This window comes from Maniola jurtina, chromosome 21 (genome assembly GCF_905333055.1).
Source record: "Maniola jurtina chromosome 21, ilManJurt1.1, whole genome shotgun sequence".
Classification (NCBI taxonomy): Eukaryota; Metazoa; Arthropoda; class Insecta; order Lepidoptera; family Nymphalidae; genus Maniola; species Maniola jurtina.
The window spans coordinates 9,922,564-9,950,335 of record NC_060049.1 but is presented as its reverse complement, the minus strand read 5'-3'; the positions used below and the strand labels follow the sequence as shown (position 1 = coordinate 9,950,335).

The 27,772-nt window shown below is 38.0% G+C and overlaps 6 protein-coding genes and 2 long non-coding RNA genes across 8 annotated transcripts; 7 read left to right on the top strand and 1 right to left on the bottom strand.

The window, feature by feature from the left end:
* Positions 1-1,635, top strand: LOC123876060 (jerky protein homolog-like). Its single transcript, XM_045922188.1, has one exon. It carries the CDS (start codon positions 1-3, stop codon positions 1,633-1,635), a length of 1,635 nt encoding a protein of 544 aa, XP_045778144.1.
* A 2,465-nt stretch (positions 1,636-4,100) lies between these two features.
* LOC123876059 lies at positions 4,101-6,103 on the top strand. Its single transcript, XM_045922187.1, has 3 exons — positions 4,101-5,306; positions 5,836-5,994; positions 6,085-6,103. The coding sequence occupies exons 1-3, from the start codon at positions 4,303-4,305 to the stop codon at positions 6,101-6,103; spliced, it is 1,182 nt and encodes a 393-aa protein (XP_045778143.1). The 5' UTR covers positions 4,101-4,302.
* LOC123876280 lies at positions 5,445-5,785 on the top strand. The gene is made up of 2 exons (XR_006798300.1): positions 5,445-5,617; positions 5,694-5,785. It is a non-coding gene; the product is annotated as an uncharacterized LOC123876280 (long non-coding RNA).
* LOC123876265 (piggyBac transposable element-derived protein 4-like) lies at positions 6,030-9,343 on the top strand. Its single transcript, XM_045922473.1, has 5 exons — positions 6,030-6,168; positions 6,239-6,329; positions 6,683-6,786; positions 6,858-6,914; positions 6,996-9,343. The coding sequence occupies exons 1-5, from the start codon at positions 6,141-6,143 to the stop codon at positions 8,738-8,740; spliced, it is 2,025 nt and encodes a 674-aa protein (XP_045778429.1). The 5' UTR covers positions 6,030-6,140; the 3' UTR covers positions 8,741-9,343.
* Positions 9,344-10,821: 1,478 nt separating this feature from the next.
* Positions 10,822-13,970, top strand: LOC123876272. Its single transcript, XM_045922480.1, has 2 exons — positions 10,822-11,340; positions 13,008-13,970. Exons 1-2 carry the CDS (start codon positions 11,154-11,156, stop codon positions 13,760-13,762), a joined length of 942 nt encoding a protein of 313 aa, XP_045778436.1. The 5' UTR covers positions 10,822-11,153; the 3' UTR covers positions 13,763-13,970.
* Positions 11,342-15,081, bottom strand: LOC123876271 (protein ALP1-like). The gene is made up of 2 exons (XM_045922479.1): positions 14,519-15,081; positions 11,342-12,276 (listed from the first exon to the last, which is right to left on the bottom strand). Exons 1-2 carry the CDS (start codon positions 14,824-14,826, stop codon positions 11,601-11,603), a joined length of 984 nt encoding a protein of 327 aa, XP_045778435.1. The 5' UTR covers positions 14,827-15,081; the 3' UTR covers positions 11,342-11,600.
* Positions 15,082-20,667: 5,586 nt separating this feature from the next.
* LOC123876058 lies at positions 20,668-23,797 on the top strand. The gene is made up of 3 exons (XM_045922186.1): positions 20,668-22,718; positions 22,929-23,087; positions 23,717-23,797. The coding sequence occupies exons 1-3, from the start codon at positions 21,114-21,116 to the stop codon at positions 23,795-23,797; spliced, it is 1,845 nt and encodes a 614-aa protein (XP_045778142.1). The 5' UTR covers positions 20,668-21,113.
* Positions 23,798-23,814: 17 nt separating this feature from the next.
* Positions 23,815-27,358, top strand: LOC123876282. Its single transcript, XR_006798302.1, has 3 exons — positions 23,815-24,270; positions 25,261-25,264; positions 27,344-27,358. It is a non-coding gene; the product is annotated as an uncharacterized LOC123876282 (long non-coding RNA).
* Positions 27,359-27,772: the final 414 nt, after the last annotated feature.

The following is a 27,772-nucleotide window of genomic DNA, read 5'->3' as shown; positions in this document are numbered from 1 at the left end:
ATGGCTTCGAAAAGAAAACGTGTTGTGCTATCGTTAGCGGACAAACTGAAAATTATAGAGCAACTCGATAAAGGTGTAACGGGTAAGAAGTTGTCTGAGATTTATGATGTTGGACAAGCAACAATTTCTGACATTAAAAACAGTAAGTCAACACTTTTAAACTTTGTTTCGGTGCTTGAAAATGAAGATGGAAGTTCCTCCAGGAAAACAATGAAGTCAGCAACCAACAAAAATTTGGAAGATGCCGTGTTTAAATGGTTTTTGCAGCAACGTTCTATGGGAAATCCGATTTCAGGTCCAATCCTTTGTGAAAAAGCCAAAATCTTAGCAGAAAAGCTTGGTTATTCATCTTTTAAGGCTAGTAACGGCTGGCTAAGGAATTTTAAATTCAGGCATGGTGTACGCGAGTTAGATTTGGCTGGTGAGAAGCTTTCAGCAGACTCTGCAGCTGCTGAAAATTTTATTGAAAAATTTAAAACTGCATCAGAATCCTATGATCCGGAGTTTGTTTATAATGCCGATGAAACTGGCCTTGTTTGGAAAGCATTACCAAAAACCACTTTGGCTTCTAAAAGGGAATCTAGTGCCCCTGGACATAAGGTCAGTAAAGAACGTGTTACAGTGCTTAACTGTGCCAACTCCACTGGAAATCATAAACTGCCACTTCTTTTGATAGGAAAGTCAAGAAATCCAAGAGCATTTAAAAACGTAAAAAAACTTCCACTCTTCTACAAAAGTCAACCCAAGGCCTGGATGACTGCAGCTTTGTTTACCGAATGGTATGATGAAGTGTTTATTCCTGAAGTGAAAAAGCACCAAAAATCGGTGGGAAAAGAAGGCAGTAAGGTGCTTTTAATTGTTGATAACGCACCCACTCATCCTACAGCAGAACTGTTGGAAAGAGAGAATGGGCAGTTTAAAACGACGTTTTTGCCTCCCAATGTTACAAGTTTGCTGCAACCCATGGACCAGTCTGTTATTGAAACAATGAAGCGCCATTACAGAAGGCAACTGCTGAGAAAACTGCTGATCGAAGGTGCTGAAGATGAAGAATTGGTTTTGGCAAATCATAGCAAAATAAATTTAAAGGACTGCTGTTACATGGTAGCGGAAGCTTGGAGTTTGGTTACGGCAGTGACGCTAAGACGTGCGTGGAATAAACTGAAAGGCCTACCGTCTGAGAAGAACAAAAAAAAAGAATCTGAAGAAAATGAGAAACAAGAATATGGAGAGGATGATGATGATGAAGATGCGTTGTCACTAGAGGAAATAAGAAAAATGATTGTAAAAATTCCTGGTTGTACAGAAGTAAGTGCTGAAGATGTAGGAGAGTGGATGGCTTGTGACACGTCTGACCCTGGTTTTCAAATTCTCAATGACGATGAAATTGTTGTAAGTGTGAGAGAAGATGTTGAAGTGGAAGAAGAACTTTCTGCTGATGTTGAAGTAGACGCTGGACCATCAGCTAGTGAAGCATTTGCCGGCCTCGAGACTGCTTTGAAGTGGATGGAGCGTCAGCCCGAGTGTGACCACTTGCAACTGCTTACCGTCAAGCGAATGCGTGACCTGGCTGCCCGAAAACGGTTGAAGACCGCAAAACAGCTTACATTAACGGAGATGTTTAAAAAACAATGATTTTTATTTCTAAACTTGTACATAAGTACATTTTATTTATATTTAAAACATGTGAAAATTTCATGTTTCTTTCATTTAATTCAATAAAAAAATAGTGCAATATCAAAACGTAGCTTTTATTCTCTCCAATGGCAATTTTTTTAAAAAAAATCCGATTATCCGAATATTTGATTATCCGAATGGGTCCCGGTCCCCATTAATTCGGATAATTGGAGTTCTACTGTATTCTATCTCTGAGACTATACTAAAAATTTTATTTTTAGCTTTCAACTGCAAATCTGGGGGCAAAGTTATTACTGTATCAGCCATAGCTTTGAAAAAAGAATTTATAGGATTATCTGGCTGACTCGCTGAACTTGGAGTTAGTCGCGAATCCAAATAATTCTGTAGCATGTTGGCTACTGATGGATTTCGTTTTTCAGTTTGCTTCTTTTTTCGGGCTGTAATTGTTTTGAATGTCGATGTAGATGTAGGTGATAGTGGTGAAGCTACTGACTGAATAGTATTATCATCACTAGAAACAGATGCAGCGTCATCAAAATTACTCTTTGTTGCCCTTTCTTGTAGATATGGTATTAAGAATTGCATTTGACTCTCGAACTTCCACTTTTTATTTTTTGTAGCAGCATCTCCACTCTTATTTTTTCTTTTTTTCACATTTCTGTGAAACCCATCCCTTAAACTTTTCCATTTATCTTTGCAAATTGTATCTGGCAGTGAAAAAATCTGTAGTTAATTTAAATTATTACTGTTCCAGGTTCTTGGCTACTGGCGACTCGTTCAAAACAATTGCAGAATCTTTTCGTTTGGGATATACGACCGTACAAGAAATTCCTGTGAAAGTCCTGCATTGTGGGAAGTGTTATCTAAGATGGTAATGCCCGTACCAGATGAAGAAAAAAATGGAAGAAAATTGAAAAAAAAAAAAAAGAATTTTTTGAAAAGTGGAATTATCCTAATTGTAAAGCATAGTTTACACGGAGCACCAACTAGCTGCCAATAAGACTGGCAGCCAGTGCTGACTTGGTATTGGCCTTGTGTAAACAGTTTTTCAAGCCAAGCCAGCGCTGGCTGCCAACGCTGGCGAGAATAGAGCGACCGTCTATTTTTCTAGCTAGTGACCTCCGCCCGCATACCCTTCGACCCCCGCGCCAGCGTTGCGGACACATGTAGACGAGTCTCGCCAGTCACTGGCGAACGTCCGTACGGTGTGTGTTCTTTGTTGTTGTTTTATTTGGAATTTCTGCGACAAAATGCCGAGAAAATTCAACGAAGAGGATACTTTGAAATTCGTACAACTTTATAGAGAGCACGAATGCTTGTGGGATAAGCGTTGCGATGCATACAAAAATAAAGAAATGCGCGCTTCGGCACTAGAACAACTTCGTGTAGGAATGAATATAGAAGAACTGACTCTCGATGAAGTTAAATCAAAAATCAAAAGTATTCGAAATACGTACTACTTGGAACTCGACAAAATCGAAAAATGTACAAGATCTGGGGCTGGAGGGAGCGTTTATAAGCCAATGGCAAAATGGTTTGATGAATATGATTCGTTTGTAAAGCCGGTTTCTATGAGGAGAAAAACCATAGTAAGTAAAATCACATTATTATTTATTTTAAACGAAAATTACATTTAAGCAAAATTATAAAGCCACTTAAAGACACACGCATACTACAACAAAAGAAGCTCGTGTATTTGTCCGTTTCAATGTTGATTTTCGAAGTCGATTGTTAATGTATGCTAATTAATTGCCAAGGAACTCTTCCTTCGTTATTAAACATATTTTTTAAAACATCTCTTTTCTCTCTTGCTATTTCTGCTGAATGATTGCTACCTTGATTGCCAATACTCTGTAGGGCATGTATTTGGCTCCTCCATGAACCGGGCTGAATATTTCCCTGTTCATCTTCCCTATCAACACAAGTAGCGGTGATGTATGAATTTGATTTCTTTCGTAGATCTGGAACAATCTGGAACACTACTATTTTACACCTCTGTCACGAAGTACCTCTGTCACAAAAATGTGACGGAGTGGTATAACTCGTGACGGAGTGGTCAATTTTGTATGGAACTTAGAGCCTTAGTTAATATTCATAATAAATGATTGTTAGTTTTCTTATGGTGGTGGTTATTATATCGTCGATTATTTTGTTAATTCAGAGTGTTACCATCAGGTAAATGGACAAATGGCATTATCTGCGTCTGAAAGACAGCAACGGTGTCGTGAAAAAAGGAAACTTAACCCTGAAATCGTTGCAGAAGTAAAACATAAAGTTTTAGACAGATATCATGCTCGTAAAAAGTTAGTTAAAGATATGACACCAAAAGAACACAAAAAAATAAAAAGAGACAATGGCAGATTAGAAATAAGAAGAGAATTTTAATCTTAATCTAAGAGTTAATTGAGTTTATTTTTCCACCTTGTGGCCCTTGCCTGGTTGCCAACCGCTGATTTAGCACATAGCATATAATCCCCGCAAGTTGATATTGCGATTGGCGGCCATCTTGGTGACGTAGTCGACGTCGCACCGTCAGTACCGTTCGCAAGGTCAGCCCGCGCTTACGTGCATCGAGTACTTGTTATAGCTTTTTGTTTTTGTTATCCTGTTTTATTGTTATTTTTGAGTTTTGTTGTTTAGTTTTGTAACCTGTTACCCGTTAAAATGAGTAAGAAATTAATTAACAGTCGTGCTCGTGAAATGATAATTAAAGTGGACAATTATTTTGTAAAAGAGAAAGAAGACTCAAAGTTAGTTATCCAAAATATAATCCGTGCCTTAAAAAGTGCTTCGAACACTACTGAGGACATTTTAATGTCGAAGCAACTAGTAATAGACATTTTGAATATTTTGCAAAATTCTACCAAAGTCACGGAACGTGTGGCTTGTGCCACAGGCGTTGCAAAAAATACTGTGACGAAATTACGACGAGAGCATGAGTCAGCAACAGCAAGTGGCAGCAAAATGAGAACTCCTACCAAAGCAAAAAGGCAAAGGAAGGAATATTTCGACGGATTTTCACTAACAGCATTAAGAAATATCATTCATTCAATGTATACGGTAAGAAAAGAAATTCCTACAATGCGCAAAATGTTGGCGGCTGCAAAAGTAGACCTTAATTATACTGGTAGTGAAACTACATTAAGAAAAATAATTAAAAGTGATTTAGGCTACCAATTTAAACGATGTTACCAAAAAAGACTGGTTCTAATTGAAAGACCCCAAATAAAAGCATGGAGGGCTAAATATTTACGCCGTATGAAACAAAATGACTTGCTTGGTGCTAACAAAAGACCCGTTATTTATCTCGACGAAACGTGGATACACGCGCACTACTCAGTAAAAAAATGTTGGCAAACAGCAACCGATGTAGGAGTGAGACGGAACGACAGCCCCGGCCGCCGATGGATAATAGTTCACGCGGGAAGCGAGACTGGCTTTGTTGACAATGCCGTTTTAATGTTTAAGGCAGACACCGAAACGGGGGATTATCACGACCAAATGAATGCGGAGAATTTTACAAAGTGGCTTACAGAAAAATTACTACCCAATATACCACGCAACTCTATAATTATGATGGATAACGCCCCTTATCACAGTAAGGAAGAGAATAAGCCACCAAACATGAATAATAGAAAACAGGTGATGGTTGAGTGGCTACAAGCCCACTGTAATATGTAGGTTGCTTACGCGATGAATTTGAACAAAAGGTGATACAAAATTATTTAGGCTAGATTAAGAAATATCTGTAAGACAATAGCTTATAAGATTTTATTATAATTAATGTTAGTCGGTAGAAAGAGTCGATCATAAGCCTTCACCAATTAAACACGTCTCCTACAACGCCTTCCATCATTTTAATCCACCAACAAGTTTTAATATTTCATGGCGACCCTGCCAGTCGGTGCGTGCCTAAACTAAGTGCGCGCACCGGCTGGGCACCGATGAAGACGATGATCACACGATTTCCAAGAAGATTGTAAAAGATAACATATTCAAAAATAAGAATCAAGAAGAATAAAATTATAAGACGAAGACATAAATTTTTTCAAAAGAATATCAAGATTCAAGAACCAGCTAGAAAAAAGAAGAGAATAATTCCACGTCCCGATTTAAATATCAAGAAACACTAACATTAAGAAAGAAGCCAAAAAAATAACGATCCCCTAATGAACAGAAGACATCTAAAACATTCATCAACATTGAATTTCCCAGCGAGAGTACAAAACCAGAACTATATCTATTAATTAAACAACACAAACCGCCGAAAAATTATAAAATCGACAAGTTATTAGCTGACAATGGCCATGAGGTCGTTAGATTGCCACCGTACAACTGCGACCTCAACCCTATTGAGTACCTAACTGTTTCCGAGCCTATGACGGATAGACTGAAATTATATTTTGCTTTAACTCACGCAGTACTTTACATTGTACTTTCTTCCAGAAACGGCCGAGGCCGATAACCAAGATTGTATCGAGGGCACGCCTCCATCCATCTATATGTCTCCCATAAAGCCGGATTTGTTAGGTAAGAAAGTTAATTATTGTGCTTCGTTTAACACAAAAGTCGTAAGACTTATGACTATTATTATTTTAAGGCATCCCGAAAGATCAAGATTTACCTCAACCTCACCCACTCACTCACCCACCTCGTGTCACCTCAGAGTCTGGAACGCCGCCTCAACCAAAGTAAGTGTTTTCTTGCATTAAACAATAATTTATTATAATAATAATATAGTTATTATATAATAATTAATAATATATTATATTAATATTAGTATTTATATTAGTAAGAAAGATCATATAAATAAATTAAAAATAAAAGAGGTATTGGTATCGAGACCTGGGGCACACCCATTAGTAAGGAAAAGCGCCAGAAGAATCTGTACCGTTAATATTTTCTTTTTGATACTTTTCTGCCACTAATATTTCAATAAACTTAATGTTCTAACTTGGAGAGCAAGATTTCATGATCGACACAGTCGGACGAGTCACACTTTTTAGAGAAACAAAATACATGTTTACTTTTTTGTTATTAACAGGAAAAGAAAGTTACTCTTCACACCGTCCACAGGGATAATTCCGGCATTGGAGGCGCCTGTTAACCCTGTGGCGGTGGAAATAGAATTCGTCGGATTTACACCTGGTTAGTATTATATTTTTAAGTTTTTTTGAAGTGGTTATGGACATTGAACTAACATTTTTAAATTGTTTCAGAGTCTACCACTTCGGCAATGCCAGGATCTGGAAGAAGTGCCGCATCGTACGAGATCGGTTAGTTACAAAATTTAAAATTTGATTGTTTTATGTGCTGCCTCTTTTATGTAAATAATATAAAAAAATATATAATTGCAGGAGTCGACAGTGATGTCGATGAGGAAATTGACGTCAACGTCGGTAGCGACATTGACGAAGACGCTGACGTCGATGACCTCATCGACATTTCGGCAGTGCGGCAGCGGAACGTCTTCGAATTCCCTACGGAGTTCGAGGGTTCCGAGGATCCTGGCCTTGCGGAAGTGGTACACCAGCTAGACGTGAAGAGCGACGTTCGTCTTCGGGCTATGACGGAGTCCGAAGACTTTATTAACTTTGATTGGCGGAGCAATCCAGATAACTTCGAAGGAGTTAGGGAAGAGTTTATCGGGCCTTCTGGCCCAACATTTGATATCTCTGAACTAACTCCTTTGGAGATATTTGAGGAAATTTGGGATGCCAATATTATCGCTCTCATTGTCCGCGAAACCAACCGGTATGGGCGACAATTGCAGCATAATAATGCTTCAAAACCCAGCTCCAGATTAAGTCGGTGGAGAGATACCACAAACGACGAGATCTGGACGTTTTTTGGCATTATTATGCTGCAATCGCTCGTTGTGGTCAATTGTGAGCGAGAATACTGGTATCCCAAAATGGAACAGCTGCGAGTCGGGAATTTCGGGGAGCTCATGGGCTACAACCGCTTCTTGCTTCTTAAAAGATGTCTACACTTTGTAGACAACACCTCCTTGCCCGCACATACCAACAAACTCCACAAAGTTATGCCGGTGATTGAACATCTCAATCAAAGATTTAGCTCTTTATACCTACCTGAGCAAAATGTGGCAATTGACGAGTCGCTCCTTTTATGGAAAGGGCGACTGTCCTTCGCACAGTTAATTGCTACAAAACGGGCTAGGGTTGGTATAAAGAGCTATGAATTGTGCGAGTCAAGAACCGGCTATTTGTGGAAGATGGAGGTATATACGGGCAAGGGGCACGTCCACGTGCCGCAAGAGGCACCACAAGAAGCGGATGTAACCCATGAGGTTGAGGATGAGCCCGGGAGTGCCACGTCTCAAATTGTGTTTAGCTTGATGAGACCCTTGTTCAATAGAGGCCATACACTGGTTATGGACAATTTTTATACCGCCCCTTTATTATCAAGGCTTTTAAAGGCTAAACACAAAACTGATACGATGGGCACTCTTCGGTTGAACAGGGAATTTGTCCCTGAGTCCCTCAAAGGGAAAAACAAAAAAAACATGAAGGCGGGAGAGGTTTGTTTTAGCACAACCAAAGATTTGAGTGTGGTTGTGTGGTTGGATAAGAGCGTGGTGGCCATGCTGTCTACGTTCCACGACATCAAGGTCGGCGGAAAAGAAAAGTACGGCTACTTCAGGTACAAGCCTGAAGTAGTCTTAGACTATAACCTCTCCATGGGCGGCATAGATCATAAAGATCAAATGCTTCATGCCTACCCCGTGGAGAGAGTGCGCAACATGGTCTGGTACAAAAAACTTTTCCGCCGACTTTTGAACGTCTCGATACAGAATGCGTACGTAATCTATAAACACAACCACACTCGAATCGGAAATAGGGATTTCCGATTGCAGTTGGCAGAACAAATACTGCAGAAGCACAAACCATTAGCCGTGCCTCGACCACCAGCGCTACCAGCCACACCGTCAGAAATGCATTTGCCATTGAAAAATGTGCGTGCGCAGCGATGCAAGTTGTGCCACGCTGCCAAAGTGCGTCGAACGACGGTGTGGATGTGTGGCACCTGTAACGTCAACTTATGCATTGAGGGATGCTACAGTGCTTACCACACAAGGTAAATTAAGTGATGATGCAATCTAAGATGGCAGCGGGCTAACCTGGAAGGGGCACGGCAGTGTTGTGCTTCAACTTGTAGTCTAAGATGGCAGCGGGCTAACCTGGAAGCTTATAGAAAATTGTAAATTCTTTGTTTTGTTTTTTTTTTTTTTTTGTTTATGTCAGTTGACATTTTTCTTAATTAATTTATCTCTTTTTAGTGAAAATTTAAACCTCTCTCGCCATTAGTAAAATTTTAATCATTTTCCAACAAGAAAATGATTAAAATTTTTTTTTTTTTCTTTTTTTCTTCAACATTTTCTTCTTGCAGCTCTTCCCCCCTTGCTCCGCCGACAATTTGTGATAATTTTCTTAATTTATTTTCATAACCTCGTGAGTGGCCATGTGGCTCGTTTACTCTGAGTATTTTTTATTTATTTTCATAACCTCGTGAGTGGAGATGTGGCTCAGTTTACTCTGAGTATTTTTAATTTATTTTCATGACCTCGTGAGTGGCCATTAAATTTTTGTAATGAGTATTCTTATATAAATTAAGATAATTACACAAATTAAGATAAGGCGAAGAACGAAGGGACGTTATTATATATTTTCGTATTTTTTTTTTTGTAAATAAAACATCTGATAAAATTCTGGAAACAATTATAAATTCTAAATATAATTCTTTGATTTTAGTCACCAATATATTACATTTGTCAGCTCGAACAGAGAGACCACGGATAGGTAGGCCAAATCCCTGCCTTGAGATTAAAAGTTCAAGCTTCGGCAAGACTATCCGAGCATATTTATATCCGGCTGGCTGGCGCTCGAAGGTTTTCTTGTATTTTATGGGAAGAACATCCTCCTCCCCTTTCTATTTTGTCAGCTGGAAGAAAGAATTCATATTTTTAATTAAATATGAATAATTATATTAACAATAATAAAATTAACAATATTTTTTTTTTAATTTTCACCTGCCTATTGGGGTGAAAAATTATTTCTTACAAACTTTTTATACAGGAAGACTTTTTTGGTGGTTCTGTATCGTTAATAGAACATATTTCCACTAGTAAATTTGAAGGTACTTTTTTTTGAAAAAAATTTTTTTTACCCTAAAATGAGCAAATCATGGTCATACTACAGTTTTACGATAATATCCACCCAAACTACTCATCAACATAATTAATTTTCACGGTCGAGGTAAATCTGTAAAAAAAAAATTTTAAAAAAAATTCACGATTCCGGATATAAGATTTTTTTTTAAATCCTTTGTAGAATCATCTCAACATAGAAATCACCGGCCCAGCTGTAATTGTGACTACGAACAGTAGAGTAATTTCCGGATCACGCACTCAGTGTGTACCTACCCTTTACGCCCAACATCTGGTGATAGATTTTTTGTTTATTGTTGGTCTTAAGTTTTTTACGTTACAATGTACAAGTGTGCCACGTTTTTGGAAAGGGCATTAAATTTACTATATTGTATAGTAATTTTTGATGTTGTATTGTATAGCATGTAGAACAAAAAATCAGATAAGCGAAAATGATTTCACTGTGTAAATGGGAACTGTTGCACTAATTTTCATATTTCTAGTTATTGGTGGATGCTATTGCCAAGATTTTTGTTAACTTTGTAAGAATATTAGACTAGTTGTATTGTATCACTTAAAAATTAGACCTAGAACTGGTATTTGTAAATCTTAGACTCTCTAAGTTTAAAACCAATTACGCCTGGCGGCGCCAGATTATTGTACAGAATGAAAGTGCTGTAAATAAATATTTTTGTATAGACAAGTGTATATTTTTATTTATTTCCTTATTGCCTAATATCTAATTAACGTAATTTGAAGTTAAACACCCTAGGTCACCGCTTTAAAATACAAGGATTAATTTTTAAATACAAGTGGCCCTCCGAAATGCGGTATCTCCATACTTATCGCATCGTAATACTACACCAGAGTCGCATTTTGAAAAACAAAAGACTGCATTCTATAGCTTCATTCCTAGTAAACGTAAAAAATAACACTTAACAGTCTCACATTATCAAGTTGAGTCACAATGAACGCTTTTATGAAAACCGAGCCGCGCGGTGGCGTCGGGCCGGCAGGCATCAATAGAGTAAGGATCAATTCACACGTACCACAACCACACCACAGCCACAACCACACCACAACGACGCCATGTGGTCGGGCGTATATTTTGTATTGAAAATTAATATTACAATTCACACGTACCACATTTTGCCGTTGTTATCGACCACCTGTGTAATACGACCACATCGCAACCACATCGCGACGGCAACGCTACCACCGGCGGCGGCACCGCGGCCACATCGCCACGACATGACGTCATCAACAGCGCGCGCCTAGCTGGCGCCTGCGCTCCCCCCTTTCATTCTGCGTTGTACTGTGTTGCCGCGTGGTTGTGCGAAAAATTAAAATGTCCGACTCGGAGACTTTTGACACGGATATGTTTATTGAGGAGATTCGCAATTTGCCATGCATTTGGGATCAAAGGACAGAGGAGTATTCCAATCGCATATTAAAAAACAAAGCATGGGAAACCCTTTGCATGAAGTTTTATGAAGATTTTGATAATAAGGAAACAAAAGAAAAAAACCAGTGCGGTAAGTTTATTAATTACTATTTATTAAACCGAGTATACCTAACAACACCATTCACGCTTTATTGTACTGCCACGATAATTCACCTTCAGGGCTCACAAAATAGTCGGCAAATTCATTTCTAACAGAATCTGCTCGAATCCCGTCATGACTTTGTTCAAAGGAATGCATTCGTAACAAATTTGAAGTTATCGATAAAGTGTCTTCGAATTTATAACCATCTCGCTTGCGTACTATATTATGTAATACGACACATGCTTTCACTATGTCTGTTGCAAATTCAACTGACACATTATTGGTCTATGCAATATTCGCCATTTGTTAGTCAAAATTCCAAAGGAACATTCCACATATCTTCGTGCTCGTGATAATCTATAGTTAAAAACACGTTTTTTCATTGTTAATTGCTTGCCGCTGTATGGTCGCAGCAAATGTTTGTGTAATCCAAAGGCTTCATCGCCAATGAATACCATAGGCAAGGGCCTACCTACAGGGGTAATTGCTTGCGGTCCAGGTAGATCTAAATCATTTCTTTCCATTGCATCATATAAACTGCAGTCCCTCCAAATAGTTGAATCGGAAGTTTTACCGTAGGCTCCTACATCAACATACACGAATAAATAATCGGCGTCACATACGGCCATTAAAACAATAGAAAAGAAATGTTTATAATTAAAGAATAATGAACCACTGCGTGGTGGATGAATAATCCTTATATGTTTCCCATCTACAGCCCCTAAGCAGTTTGGAAAATTTGCTTTCTTTTTAAATTTGTTCGCAATATCAAGCCACATTGTTTTATTACATGTTGGTAAATGAATAGGCTGTAATTTATCCCAAATCAGGCGGCACACGTCGTGGACAATTTTGCTAGCAGTTGAAGTACCACATTTAAAAAAATCGGCGAGATCTTCAAACGAACACCCCGTTGCCAAATATCTATAACAAAAAAATTATATTAAAAACAAATAATACTGAAATGGAATTATACAGGGTGTTACAAAAGGTTGAAATAAATAACACTGGGGTCATTGTACTGTACTCAAGAATATGAACAACTTTTACTATGGGGACACACATACGAAATCGTAAAAAATCAGCTGTTTCATACATTTAGGTCATGTAGGTATATGTGTCCCCATAGTAAAAGTAGCTCGTGTTGAAGGGTACAACGACCCCTTAAAGTATTAGGTATTTCAACCTTTTTAACACCATTCAATAGGCTGATGACATTTTGGGAAATGATCGATCTTACATTATACTGGACTAATGTAAAATAAATCCAGTTAATTTTAATATGGTAAAATTTCAAAATATGTTAAATATTAAATACTACTTATTTATATATTACATAACGTGTAGTAGTGTAGTAGTAATACATTAAATAATTATATTAAGAAAAGCGCTTATGCCACCGGGTATAAGAAAAACTAATCATTTATCAAACTATATAAAGATGCTTGGCTGTCATAGATTTAAGAATAACTTGAAACTATTAACATGGATATTTAAATATACAGAAATTATCTTCAATACTGAGTTCATTATATGATCTGATCACTGTAATTTCGATATTGTAAAATATTATTATTATTATTTTATATGTTATTTTCAAATTTAACTACCAACTTACTTTTCTACAAATTTCAATTTAACAATTAATTTTTCAGCTGCCAACTTACAAAGAAAATGGAAAAGCTTAAGAGACTCTTTCAACAGAGACCTTAAAAAACAAAATTCACAGAGAAGCGGTTCAGCAGGTAGTTCAAAGAGATACTACTACTTTAGTCAATTATTATTTTTAAAGCCATTGTCTGAAAATCGAAATACAACATCGTCTCTACCAGTACAAAACAAAGACGATGACATCGAACAAATCGATAATGAAGACGATAATACTACTGAAACGAGTGACTCTGAAGTTTGGAAGAGACCAAAAAATATCCAAAGAAAAAAAGATGATGCAGAATATGGGTTAATAAAAAAAATAACAAGTCATTTGAGCGATCAAGTAACTGCACATACAAGTAACTACACTACACAGGAACGTGACAAGTCCTGTGACAGTGATATGCATTTTTTGCTATCTTTATACGATAGATTTAAGACCATTCGTGATGATTGGAAACTGAATGCTCAGATAGAAATATTGAATGTAATTCAAAAATATCATACACCTACAACTACACGTAATGATAATTACAGTGAATATGGACAGGGGTATACGACACAAGCGTACCAACCGTACGAACGACCATCAACGTCTAGGTATCGGCCGGATATGGAAACAGGCTCTCCACAGCTTCGCAATTTGCGTACTGCATCCACACCAAGAGATATTTCAGTACCAGAATCTCCACTCAGCGTCTCTTCTCAGGCTTCAAACTATAATGATCCGATTATAACGGATATTTTCGGAGATTAACTGATTAATTACCTACTCTGTTGATTTTTGAATGACACAATAAATCAAAATATATAAGTACGCTCTTTGTTTTCGCCTTCCTATCCTCCCTACCACAGTTGCAAAGTAACTCATTTGCAAATTAACACATCAAATAATAAAGGCCTGAGCAGACCGAATGCGTGGCGTGTGCGTAACGTACAGTCAGCGCACATCGACCTACGAAAATCTGTGAAAAAAACCACAACTGATGTTGATCTCTATGCGTTTGAAATTAGGTTGAAATTCAGTTGCAGAAATTTGACAGCTAAGGGTAGGTCGATATGGCGCTGACTGTACATGCATACTGTTGTAATAATAGGAAACTATATGAAACGTGCCCACAATCATAATCTTACTTTTTATTGTTAATGAATTAAGAGGCCGTACTGGTTTTGCTCGCAACACTAGCGCCACTTTCATTAAAATATTAATATCTTTTTATTTTAGGCATAGATAAAAAATCAGCCACTTTTCAGCAATTTGTTTTTTTGCTAAATTTAAAAATTGGCTGAGACAGATTTTTTATCTATGCCTTAAATAAAAAGATATAATTTTTTAATGAAAGTGGCGCTAGTGCCGCGAGCAAAACCAGGTAGGTACGGCCTCTTAATTTGCACCTGTATTTTATATTTTATAAATTAGCTTCATCTGCCCGGTGAGCCTGTCCCGGTAGATGGAACTAATTATATTTTCTAAGTCCTTAAAAATAATTAACTATAAAATAAATTTACTCACCTCAATGTCATTGCCAGACGTTCAACAGATGGTATGCTTTTTCTCATGGCCGTGTCTTTTTTTTGCAACTCACTATTCAGTTCATTTAACAAGTAGTCAAATGTATGCTTGTTCATTCTAAATTTTTTATAAAATTTCTTCTTGAACCTTCGAAGTTTAGGATAATCAGTACGAAATTGGCTTTGACTTTTGTTTTCCAATAAAGGATGTACCCAATAAATTCTATTTCGACGAATACGCTGATGTCGTCGTCTTCTTCTTATTAATAAAAGCCATAACAAGGATAGCAACAACAATCTTTCCTCCATGACTACGTTCAGTCAAGCCGTGTTTTCTCTACGAAAGCCGGAGTATAACTGTACATGACCACGCGGTTACCACATTGCAACGACAGCGACAACGCGCAGCCACATCACATTTTGTCGGTACCACAACGCAACTGCAAAATGCCGCTGCGACACTATTCACACGTAACCACAGCTTGACCACATTTTGTCGCTGCGACGTGGTGTGGTTGTGGTACATGTGAATACACACTAAGGGCATTGCTCGGTGATATAAGATCGCCACGATCGCCGCTTCGTGCAGATGAGCGGATAACAAACTATTTGGTCGACCTACAGAACTGTCATTGAGGAAGAAGCACACATCGTAGATGTAGTGAATCGTTCGGCTGAATATGGCTGTTTGGGGGCAATGCGCAGAGAAACTTTCAGCTTTTATAAAATAACGAAGGTCTGGTCTTAGTCCATGAAGACATCTAAAATTGATGGGTGAACTGAATTTAAAATTCGCAAAAAAAGCGTCGTACGAAAATTCTACCAAGGAAGGTCCCGCTAACGGTGAATTCTTTCGACCTTCAATGGGGGTAGATTCATGAATGGAAGGTAAAGAAGTTGGAAATGTGCAGGTCGGATTCTGAATCCTCTATAATCGTGTCGGGTCCGGGCCGCCTGTGGCTAATGCAAAGCGTAAAGAAGCCAGCCACGTCTTGTGGAGGATGTTACGGTGTCACCGGAGACAACGAAGCCCAGAAGAAGGGGACGTCCCCCTGCTACTAGTAAATCCGTGGAATCGGTCAAGGCCAAGGTAAAGCTGGCCCGGAGGAGGCGCCAGGAAGTCTCGGAAAAGGCGGAGGAGGAACTGTTAAGAGCCTCAGTTCTCACTCAGTTTAGGAAGGGGCAGGGGTTTTCCGTTTCATCGGCAGCGGGATCGGTGGAGTCTGGGCCAGCAGGAGAGAAAACTGTGGCCTAGGTCCAAAAGAAAGTGCACGACGATCTGGCGGCAATCACAACGGTCGCCACCCTAATTTAGATAGATTACAGGTTCTTTTCGTCATCCACACATGTTAATTAAAAGTGTAGGCGTGTTTGTTAAACGACATAGTCTTCCATCTCGGGGACTGCTTGTGGAGCAGTCCTCAAGATGGAGTGCTCATCACGACGCTGTTAAACCACTTAAGAATAGTTTTGAGAAGCTTGTATCAACACCACTCGAAGAGATGTGTGATCCCAGCACCAGCAAAGAAAACGTCGAAAGAAGAGAGTCGAAATTGGGAATACATTATATTGTGAGCACCGATTTCTGAAACTCATGAATGGCAAGAGAGCACAGAGAACTGAAAAAGAACATTTCAGACAGTTTATGCTGTATTACCACTCAATTTCAAGGATGCATTTACTTCGCTGCAAGGAGGCATCCCTTGACATAACCAGATAACTTTTACAATGCAAAATCAGAACTCTGCAATACATTCTTTTTTAATTGAGGTATCATATTTCTTATTCATCATCTCAACCCATCGCCAGGCTACTACTAAGCACAAGTCCCCTTCACCTCTTAAAATGAGTGTGTTTAGCTGCTAAACCCTTCTCAAAAAGGTAAATCTATTCCAGAGCTAACAGATACTAGACATGTGTAAGTAATGCGATTGATGCATTACGCGTAATATTACCCGACCGCGTACTGTAGCATTACATATTACACGACAAAATCAAGCATTACACATCACACTAAAGCCGCATTTTCACTAGGGGACATTTGTTGCGCGACTCTGTCGCTCGACACGAAATTCACGTGTCCCGCGCCATGTCGCCCGACGTCGTCCGACATCGCTTGGGATATTTACGTGTCGCGCAACTTGTCGCTAGTCGATGGTCTGCGAGCGTCGACGCGCGCGACCTTCGTGTCCCTCGACAATCGCCGGACAGGCTTTGAGTGGTGAGAACGTGTGTCGCTTTGTGTTCCACTGAACTGAACAGCACTACTTCCTCAGGCGACATACTGGTCACGACTGGCCAATGAGAACGAGTCATATGTCGCGGGACATTGTCCCACAACTTTTACAGAGACAACTACGTGAATGTCGAACGACAAGTATCTGCGACATGTCGCCCAGTGAAAATGCGCCTTAAACATGACGCGGACAGCGTTTCGCGCTCGCTGCCTACTGACTGTTCGGTCATGTCATTCGGCAATCGGCATATCTCGGTGCGTGGTTTGAGAATCGTAAATTGTGCTAGTGAGAGAGAGTGAGAGAGAGATACTCGTGCTTCATATCGGTTGCGCGGCCAGCCCGATTTTATATACTGTAGTCTGTAACTGATGCAATAAGGTTTACGTTTATTTGGCTCCGCCAAGGTACTTAACTTAGCTCTTCAAAAATTCGTACGATATGATTGTTTAACAATGAATTCTTTGTTTATATTTATTAGTAATTATTAGTATTTGACAAAGCGTGGGCGGTCAAGGACATTTTTCACTTATTACGATAGGGTTCAATGAATATTTTTAAAATGCCAAATTAAGTATAGTGTAAATAAAATTAGTGTTACTAAAATCTAAATGACTTACTTTATCGTGTAAATAATATTATATTGTGTTAGTATATTTTAATTTTTATGATAAGACAACTAAGCCAATGGACAAGACTGATATTTATACGTGTAAATAAATAAATTAATAGGTACCTATTTGCAAGTGCGTGTGTATAATTAATAGGTATGGCGACTAAAAGAAAAACTAGCCCCATTTGGAATCACTTTGAAGAAGTTGTTCCAAGCAAAAAGGCAAAATGTGGATACTGTTCCCGTATATTGGCAATCTCTTCCAGCTCTATCGGAAGTCTGAGTCGACATATGAAGTCGATGCATCCTACTATACAATTAAACAGTAGTAGACAGCTTGCTACTGTTCCCGAAGCCGAACTTCGTGATAGACCGGTCGACAGTGAAGTTGAAGTAGAGCCGATTCCATCATGCAGTAAAAATTTGGACTTACCATTAAGATTTCCCAATAGACAAACAGTTCCTTCGATGGCAGACCATGTGTTCTCAAAAAAAACTTTACCAAGGAATCGAATACAACAGCTTGACGAGCAACTTGTTAAAATGATTGCCAAAGGCTACCATGCCCTCCGAATGGTCGACGAAGTCGAGTTCCGAAAATTCGTCGAAATGTTAAATCCAGGTTATACCCTGCCAACGCGGAAAACTCTCTCGGAAAGTTTACTTCCTAAATTTTATAATAAAGTTCTGGAAAATGTTCAAAAACAAATAGCAAAAGCAGCAGCTATTTGTATTACAACGGATGCCTGGACGTCTATTGTGCAGGATGGGTACATAGCTCTCACCGCGCATTTCATCGATATAGAAACGCACAAGCTGTGCACTGTCATGTTAGGGTGTATCGAATATGAACAGAGACACACAACTGTCAACCTTAAAAACTTTCTAGAAGCTAAGTTTCTTGAATGGAACATACATCACTACGTGAATGTGATAGTTAGCGACAATGCCCCAAATGTGTTAAGTGCTGTTCGCCTAGGAGGATGGCGCTCACTTCCTTGTTATGCTCACACCATTAATTTGGTTGTGCAGTCAAGCATTTATGAAATAGCTGACACCGTAAACAGGGTAAAGGCTGTCGTGGAATATTTTCATAGAAGTAATCCAGCTAAAAAGAAATTAATGGAGATAGAAGAACAAATGACTATATCGCCATTAAAACTCAAACAAGACGTGGCGACAAGATGGAACTCCACATATGACATGCTCATGAGATTTTTAAAAGTTAAAGAAGCTCTTATCGCCACGTTAGCAATAATGCGACCAGACTTAAGTTTACCGCAAGACGATTGGATAATAATAGAAAAAGCGACAGAGCTTTTAAAAATATTTTACGAGGTTACTGTAGAAATCAGTGGTGAACAATATGTGTCTGCATCAAAATATATCGTCTTTTGTAAAATTATAAACAAGACACTGAGCAGATATTCATCAGCATGTCCAGAAAATATTGAACGACTACATAACGCACTGAAATCACAGATGCGTCTAAGGTTTGGAGAAGTTGAAAACAATGTGATTCTTTGTGAGGCCACAATATTAGATCCGCGATTTAAAAAAAGTGGGTTTAGTGACATTGCCAATTTTAATAGAGCTGCATCAGCATTGAAATTGAAAATTGGAACACATCGAACCCCGGAAACAGTCCAAGAGCCAGTTGTACAGCAAAAATCTGCACCTTCCACTGAATCTGGCTCGATTTGGGATGAATTTGACGCCGAAGTTGCTGTCCTCGTTCCTCAAAATCCGACTGCAGCCGGTATTGTCGAGTTTGATAAATATATAGAAGAACCACTCGTCAAAAGATCAGAAAATCCACTGCTTTGGTGGAACGAACGCAAAAGCGTGTATCCTCGTTTGTACAAATACATGCTAAAACGCCTAAACATCTCGGCTACATCCGTACCATGTGAGCGTGTGTTTTCGAAGGCAGGACTGACGTTAAATGAAAAACGTACACGTCTTAAGACAAAAAAATTGTCGCAACTATTATTTATTAGCTGTAATTAAATATAATGTAAATACTAAAATTTTAAAAGTACCTACCTACTAAAAAAAAAAAACAAAAAAAAAATCAAAATAATTAGAATAAAAATAAGAAAAAAAATAACAATCATTGTACATATAAAGTTGATTTATAAATACGCCAATATCCATGGTCGTATCACGTATAATCGTAATTCGTAGGTAATCCATGTATATTGCCAGTCCTAAGCCTGGTCTAAAGTATGAAGGGAAACCAACTTTATTTATTAACTAAAGTGACCGAACGGAATATTGGCTAGCGGTATAATGTAACTAGGTGCGGTAGTGCGTACATCGAACGTAGTACGTATGGCGGCGGGGCATCCCATCACTCGATATCTCATGTAGGGTCGTTGTGGCAACAGTGGGTCAAGTGGGCACACTGAGACTGGAGTTCGCCGAAAGCTACATAAACAACGGTTGCTAAATCAGCTGGTTATTTCGAAACCGTCGTTTAAACAACCGTTTTAATATTTACTGTTCATCACGAAAAAGTGTAGCATGGTTACTAAATCGGCGGAACACCATCTGTTCTCAGCTACGCTGCTGCTACGAACGAACGCTAAAACGCAATGCGTTAGCGAAGACACATTGTCATTACTATTCAACACAACAAACTGTGACGCCTATATTTAGGAGCATAAAATAAAATACTTTCAACTGGAAAAGTACAAAGACGCTATGGGTAAGATGAACTACACTATTGTTCTAAATTTTGCCAGGTAGTAACCGTCCCAAATTTACAACTTCGGGGCCCCGACGTCACAGTCGTGATCATGTGTCCTGCACGTGTTGGACTGTTGATTTTTTGCTGTCGTGTTGCCGTAATTATTTGTGCGTGCATTTAAAGATGATTTTAAGAGATTCTAGTGTTTAAAATAATTTCAATATTAAAATGGAGGGCCAAAAATGTGTACAAGTGATTTTTCAAGTGACGACAAGCGCATCAGTTCAGAGTTCGTTTTAAAATATCAAAATATAGTGGAAAGTAAGATAAGTAATTATTTCCAACCATTACATTAATCACTTGTTGCACGCTACTGAAATGAACGACGCAAAGACAAATCGAAATAATCTAAATTGATCTGTACACAAAGGCACAACAGATGTAAAAATGTGGAAACCCCGGTTAAACGACCCTTCCGAGCTCGGTTAGGTAAAACGGCCGTTTTAGGGCTGCAAACCTCGGTTAGGTGCTGGTGAACAGTAAAAATCACTTAATCAGCCGGTTTTCTAATAATCAGCCGTTTTAAAAGTCGGTGAACTCCACCCTGAGTCGGCACCATATTGGGCAAAAAGAGTAGGACAATAGCTGCATCTCTTTCACAGTAGATTCGCGTTCAGACGTGACTCGCTTCACGCTAGTCGGTGCGCCGTTCGGAAGTGTGGTGTACGACATACACGTTAATTTGTGTTTTAAGACTACAAAAGTAAAAAAATCACGTAAGTTTTGTTGTTTTCTTCTCTTGTAGTTATTAATTTTATCTACTTAGTTATTATTTGTACGTAATAAGTATTTATTAAGGTCTCATTTGACAATAAATAGAGATTGCCAGCACAGTTAAAGTTTTTCTTATTGCGTCATAAAATTAAAATGTTATGAGTGGTACACAGTGGGTCGTTTCTAAGGGGGGCACAGTGAGTCGACCCACTGTGTACCTATCACCAGGCGTCTCTAAATACAATCGGCCAGATGACTACAATAGCTATTTTTATTTTACAGAATGCCAAAAAAACGCCCGATAAGTAGAAAAATTGGTAATCACACAAAAGAACAAATGAAGGAAGCGCTTCAAGAAATTGAGTCAGGAAAAAAGATACGTGCTGTAGCAAGGGATAAAAGAATTCCATTTTCAACGCTACAACGTTATGCAGTCAAAGTAAAAGCATCCAAAAGTACAGAAAATGTAAAGCTTGTTCCGAATTATGATGTTAATAGAGTTTTTACGGATGAGCAAGAACAAGCACTTACTGAATATTATAAAAACTGCGCTCTTATGTTTTACGGCCTAACAACAAAAGATTGTCGAAAAGTTGCATATGAAATGGCTGTTATAAACAAAATTAAAATGCCACAGTCATGGATTGTTAACCAGATGGCAGGTATCGACTGGTTAAAATCTTTTCGCAAGCGTCATAATGAACTTTCTTTACGCAAACCGGAAGCTTGCAGTCTGGCTAGAGCAACAGCTTTTAATAAGGAAACCGTGAAGGTCTTTTTCGATAATCTACAAGAAGTTTATAAAAGACATTCTGCATTTGCTGATGGTACCAGAGTGTACAATCTTGATGAGACGGCAACGGTTACAGTGCAGAAACCCCAAAAAGTAATAGGTCCTAAAGGTAAGAATATCGGGAAAGTAACAAGTGGCGAAAAAGGCACCCTAGTAACAACTTGCTGCATTATCAGTGCAGCTGGTCAAGCTTTGCCACCGGTACTTATTTTCCCAAGGAAAAACTATAAGGATCACATGATTAAAGGTGCTCCCCCTGGAACATTAGGGCTAGCTACACCATCTGGTTGGATGAATAGCGAGTTATTTGTCGACACAATCAAACACTTCATCAAAAACACATCGAGCTCTAAAGAAAACCCTTCAATATTAATTATGGATAACCACGAGTCGCATTTGTGCATTGAAGCCTTAGATATAGCAAAGGAAAACGGTGTGACAATATTGACACTACACCCTCATACGTCAGCAAAGCTGCAACCTTTGGATGTGGGCATTTATTCTCCATTTAAAAGCTACTACAACGCCGCTATGGAATCATGGCTGCTAAACAATCCAGGAAAAGGTGTAACAATATATGATTTAGCTGAGCTGATAGGGACCGCATTTATCAGAACCATGACGCCAACAAATATTATTAATGCCTTTAAAAAGACCGGGATCCATCCTTTTGATAGGAATGTTTTCACAGAAGAAGACTTTTTACCGAGCGCTGTGACCGCATTTATCAGAACCATGACGCCAACAAATATTATTAATGCCTTTAAAAAGACCGGGATCCATCCTTTTGATAGGAATGTTTTCACAGAAGAAGACTTTTTACCGAGCGCTGTGACTGATCGTCCCAATCCTAATGTCCCCCAAAATTCACTTAACGTATCATTTCAAGATATCAGCGAAATTGAGCAAAATAGTCCGACAATTCTAGAAAAGGAAACACTCCTTGGGCCATCAGTAAATTCTCCAACTTTTCAGCAAGAGCCAGAGCATGACTCACGACAAGAACCTCTAGAGTCACAGAGAGAACAACCCCAAGAACCACCCAAGCCTCAGTGTTCTAAGTCTAAAGATACATCGCTATTATCAGGTGGTTTTGTCAGCCCAAGTCAGTTTAGACATCCCCTCAAAGCTATGCCAAGGGCAAACATAAGAAGAAGAAGAAAACCTGGTCGCAGCTTAATCGCCACGGATACACCGGAGAAGGAAAATATTAGACTACAAAGATCGGAAATCAAAAAAAGAAAATTACCCAAGCAAAACAATACAAATAAACCAAATAAAAAAGCAGTTAGAAAAATCTTGCAGAGTGAATCAGAAGATGACGCTGAAAACTTTTCTCTTGACGACGAAGACTCCGATTGGTGCGAGGAAGACGAAGTTGAAGACGAAATTGAAATTCTAACTGATCAAAAATTACAGCTCAATGTCTTGCCTCGAGTTCTGAAGGAGGAAGATTACGTTCTCGTTCGTTTTTCAACTAAGAGGAAAAGTATTTATTTTGTAGGAAAAGTTTTGCAAGACCGTAATGTAAGGTTATTTTTAAAAAGTTGATTTGAGTTGTCAAAAATAATATAAAATTATTAATTTAGCTGATGAAGGTAGTTTGGTAAAATCGATATTTGGCTCATTCGATGTCATACAATCTGTTACTAGGAGGCCAACAAGATTGAACTTGCATAAATACGGGTGTTTTGAAGGTTTTAGTTCAGTCTCCTTCTGAGATTCGGAGCGATATCGCATATTTTCGGTTTTTGTATTGTGAACTAGATAATTAGATGTTGTGATAGCAATCACGCTCTAATTAAATTATTTATTTTGGCATTAGTTTGTTTAGATTAAAACTCTCGGATAACCTTGCACATTAAACTTGTGTTTTTTTGTGTTGGTTTTGGAGAGGACATTCCAATAATTCGATAAAAATATTTAAATAATACCTGCTTTTCTGAGTGACGCCAATAGTAATGAAAACTTAGAATATTACGTGAGCTTCCTCCGTGTAAATCGCAAATATCAGTTCCACATGCCAAGTAATCCTGATTTGTCATACGTTAAGGAGTGTCATGTAAAACTTATATTGCCTAAGCCTTGTGTAGGAGGAAGCACCTTACGCCAACAGTCTTACTACTATTTCAATGTTGACTTTTCCCAAATTGATATCCGTTAGTCGAGATTGATTTTATATTATGTCGAAGTTCATAAAAAATATCAAGTTACTAAGATCTCAATAATTGTGATTCATAGAGTTGGTAGGCAATAAAAAAAATAAAGAATTCATTATTTTGTTTGAGATTTCCATTTTGTTTTATTGCTGATTTATTTTACAAATTAATAATTTTTTTATAAACACTTAAAGAGGTCATTCCTATAGAATCAAAATATATATTATATCAAAATACCCTCCTGACCCACTGTGTCCCTAGGGCTGACTCACTGTGTACTCCCCATAGGACACACTGGGTCAATTCCCATTTTAAAAAAAATATATTTATTTCAAAAACCGTCAGACTTATGTAGATAACTTTTTGATCAAAGTAAGCTAACTAGCCTACCTCAATTCCATTAGAGTTTGACATCAATAGCTTGCTTATTTTCGGAGCAATATTACTGTGAAAAATGGGCGACCCACTGTTGCCACAACGACCCTAATGTAATAATACATCCGAACATATTTTCATTTCATTACATAGCGCACTATTTGATAGGTGCCAGGTGGCCGTCACTAGCGCGCCAGCTCGGGTGATGTTCGGAGTGATGGTAAAATGTAATATTACTTAGTACGAAATGTAATGCCATATGACATCACTTTTTAAAGTACTGTTTTGCGCATGTCTAACAGATACTCAATGGTTTATAGACTTGGATTTTTGACAGATTATAACTTATACATTGCAATATTAGAATTTTGCAATACATTTTTGTTTTATCTCTTTAAGTATATTCATTGTTTCAACGCATCAACGGACCACTACTGAGAACAGGTCACCCCTCAGAATGAGGAGGTCAGTTCTGACTGGCAGACTTCACAACCATTGAAAACTGAGTATTTAGTTTAATCTCTTACTTATCTATAATTTATTTAAAGAAGGAGATTGAAAAATATTATGTTATTGACACAAGCCACACCCAATTAAACTGTTTTAATCATCTTAACCGGTCGCCGGACCACAACCGAGCACAGGTCTCCTCTCATAATGAGAAGGGTTTAGGCGGCAGATATCCTATGTAAATGATTCTTAGGTTAAACTCTATATAGAGAGCACTTTGACTTTAGTTAAACTACAGAGTCTAAGTAGTCAAAGTGCTCTCTATAGATCTCAGCCTTCGTTGCTTGAAATAAAATTCTATTTATTTATATTAAAGAAGCTACATTGAAAAATATGTTATCAGCACAAGCCATACCTGATGCTCAGAAAACAGTTTTTTGGTTTTACCAAATTAAACAAGACATTGCAGACAATGATCAACTTCTTAGCATTATGAATCAACATTAAAATCTTCCATGAGTTCAAGCTTAGGAAGGACAACAACTAACCTACTTTAGAGTTATATCTCTTTGTATGAGTTACAACAAGAAAATTAAACTAATCAATGACTAGTAGTAGAATCACAACACTGAAACCAACTGAGGAATTCTCAGATGAGTTCTCAGAGAATATAACTCTCAATGGACTTTGGAATCAAAAACAAGACAGAACACAAAACAACAAGTGACAATTTTTTAATAACATCTACTTCAGTGACTCAGCGCACTTATCTCTTTGTATTAGTTACAACAAGAAAATTAAACTAATCAATGACTAGTAGTAGAATCACAACACTGAAACCAACTGAGGAATTCTCAGATGAGTTCTCAGAGAATATAACTCTCAATGGACTGTGGAATCAATTAAAAACAAGACAGAACACAAAACAACAAGTGACAATTTTTAACCCCCGACCCAAAAAGAGGGGTGTTATAAGTTTGACGTGTGTATCTGTGTATCTGTGTATCTGTGTATCTGTCTGTGGCATCGTAGCGCCTAAACAAATGAACCGATTTTAATTTAGTTTTTTTTGTTTGAAAGGTGGCTTGATCGAGAGTGTTCTTAGCTATAATCTAAAAAAATTGGTTCAGCCGTTTAAGAGTTATCAGCTCTTTTCTAGTTTTCTTGTAGAAAAGAAGGTTAGATAACCGTCAGGTTCATAATATTATGTCAATAGACAAATGTCAAGCTGTCAAGATGGACGTTGCCTAAATACATAATTATTTATTTGAAAATGATGTTTTGGAAAACTCAAATACTTTGGATCGTCGGGGGTGTTATAAATTTTTAATTTACACTTGTTAATAACATCTACTTCAGTGACTCAGCGCACATATGTTATTGAGAATGCATTGTGTGCACTGATTTCAGACGTTGTCCCATGGCAAGAGAGCATCTCGGCACTGAGACATAACACTTCAGCTTCTGTTCATGCTGGTACCACTTAACTTGAATGAGGCATAGCATGCTCAGACATAACAGACAGCTTTTCATTAGAACTTTGCAGAACATTTATTTTCGAGTTTTATATTCAGTATTTCAACCCATCGCACTACTGGGCACAGGTCTCCTCCACTAGACCACCACGCTGCAGCTGAACAGTGCAGACTGACACTATTTAAATTAGTTAGACCAAAAGAGAAATATAAGCTCAATGATTGTAGTCATAAATTAGCTTCAAAATACTTAACCCTCAGTGATATCAAAAACAACACAAATCACGGGCAATGACACTTAAAATCTCTTGAATGGCAAGAGCGCACATATGCATTGAAATGTGAACTTTTGTGCAGCAGATAGGCTGTCTTACTATTCAAGCGAGCAGAGCCATCGGCCAGACCAGAAAAAAGATACAAGAAGCAATTACTGTTATATCAGAATATCAAACGGGCCCTAATCCACGTCCATTTTTAGACAACACGCCAAAGCGAACTTTAAACTTTTATGTAACTTAGCAAAACTTTAAAAACAGTTGTTGATCTACCAAAACAAAATGGCAGTGCCCATGCCCAGTGACAAAGACGTGCCGACTGCCGAGTGCGGCCCGCCGTCTCCGCCGCGGCGCGCGCCACGCACAAAGAGCACAGACCAATCAAAGAGTATGTAATCACTCGGGGCGCGCCGGGCGCCGCGCGTTCCTTGGAGTACCTATATTCTGTGGTAGCCGCGCGCCAAAGCTTCGCCGGAACCAGTGCTGCCAACTCTAACCACAGATTTATGGTTCATTCATGGAACTAATAAGTACTACGTACAACCGTAGTACTTATTAGTTCCATGGGTTCATTCAAATTCAAACTTCAAACCATAAACAAAGAGAATAAATACACTACAAACGGATAACATTGGATCATAGGATAACGTTAGTAAAAAGGAATTTCAGGAATGTTGTCTAAAAAGTTTTTCATTAGGATTTAAATGATTTATTTAAAGTTATGATGATTTTAATTAATTATTTGAAATGATAACTTTACCTCAGAATCATTATATACAAAGGGGAATAACATATATCGATATATCGAAAAATTAAATTAATATTGCTCAAAAATATCGACATTTCGAACAAAATAATATCGATGTATCGATATTTTTTTGACAATTCCTTGCCCTCAACCTCAACAAAATATGAAAATATGGCGATGGGCAAAGAGCTGCGGGCAACACTGGGCAAAGAGAATATAAACACCATCTATTATAGAGGTGTCAAATATGGTTAGATTCCTATATCATAATATTAATGTTTGTTACAGAAAAATATTGAATATTTTTTACGTTAAAATATATTAACTATCAAAAAAAAAAAGCCGCAAGCAGAAACTTGCATGCAAACGATTTTCAACCTTATTGACATATTTCAAAAAACCACATATTAGCAATCTATGAATGATACTGAGCAAGAATATGACAAAATAACAACTTTCTCGTTACCGTCAATAAGGTCGAGAATCGCTTGCGCCTGTTTTTCTGTTGCTTTCACCCCTAGCGAACCATTATACAGATTACCACCTTAAAAGCGACGTCTGGGAGGTGTCGGAAGAGGTTCTGTAGAAATATATTATATCACTTTAAAAAAACAAATAATTTTTATTTTGTATTTTTATACTTAAATTATTTCTTTTCATTTTTTTT

Coding starts and splice junctions, on each gene's coding strand:
- LOC123876059 (XM_045922187.1), top strand. CDS start 4,303: ATGAGTAAGAAATTAATTAACAGTCGTGCTCGTGAAATGATAATTAAA. Junction 5,307..5,835: donor GTTGAGTGGCTACAAGCCCA/CTGTAATATGTA, acceptor TAAAACATTCAT/CAACATTGAATTTCCCAGCG.
- LOC123876265 (XM_045922473.1), top strand. CDS start 6,141: ATGTCTCCCATAAAGCCGGATTTGTTAG. Junction 6,169..6,238: donor CATAAAGCCGGATTTGTTAG/GTAAGAAAGTTA, acceptor TATTATTTTAAG/GCATCCCGAAAGATCAAGAT. Junction 6,915..6,995: donor TGCCGCATCGTACGAGATCG/GTTAGTTACAAA, acceptor ATATAATTGCAG/GAGTCGACAGTGATGTCGAT.
- LOC123876271 (XM_045922479.1), bottom strand. CDS start 14,826: ATGGAGGAAAGATTGTTGTTGCTATCCTTGTTATGGCTTTTATTAATA. Junction 12,277..14,518: donor CGTCTGGCAATGACATTGAG/GTGAGTAAATTT, acceptor TTTTTGTTATAG/ATATTTGGCAACGGGGTGTT.
- LOC123876272 (XM_045922480.1), top strand. CDS start 11,154: ATGTCCGACTCGGAGACTTTTGACACGGATATGTTTATTGAGGAGATT. Junction 11,341..13,007: donor AAAAGAAAAAAACCAGTGCG/GTAAGTTTATTA, acceptor TTAATTTTTCAG/CTGCCAACTTACAAAGAAAA.
- LOC123876060 (XM_045922188.1), top strand. CDS start 1: ATGGCTTCGAAAAGAAAACGTGTTGTGCTATCGTTAGCGGACAAACTG.
- LOC123876058 (XM_045922186.1), top strand. CDS start 21,114: ATGCCAAAAAAACGCCCGATAAGTAGAAAAATTGGTAATCACACAAAA. Junction 22,719..22,928: donor CGCTATTATCAGGTGGTTTT/GTCAGCCCAAGT, acceptor AAAATCTTGCAG/AGTGAATCAGAAGATGACGC. Junction 23,088..23,716: donor AGGAGGAAGATTACGTTCTC/GTTCGTTTTTCA, acceptor AGCCTTGTGTAG/GAGGAAGCACCTTACGCCAA.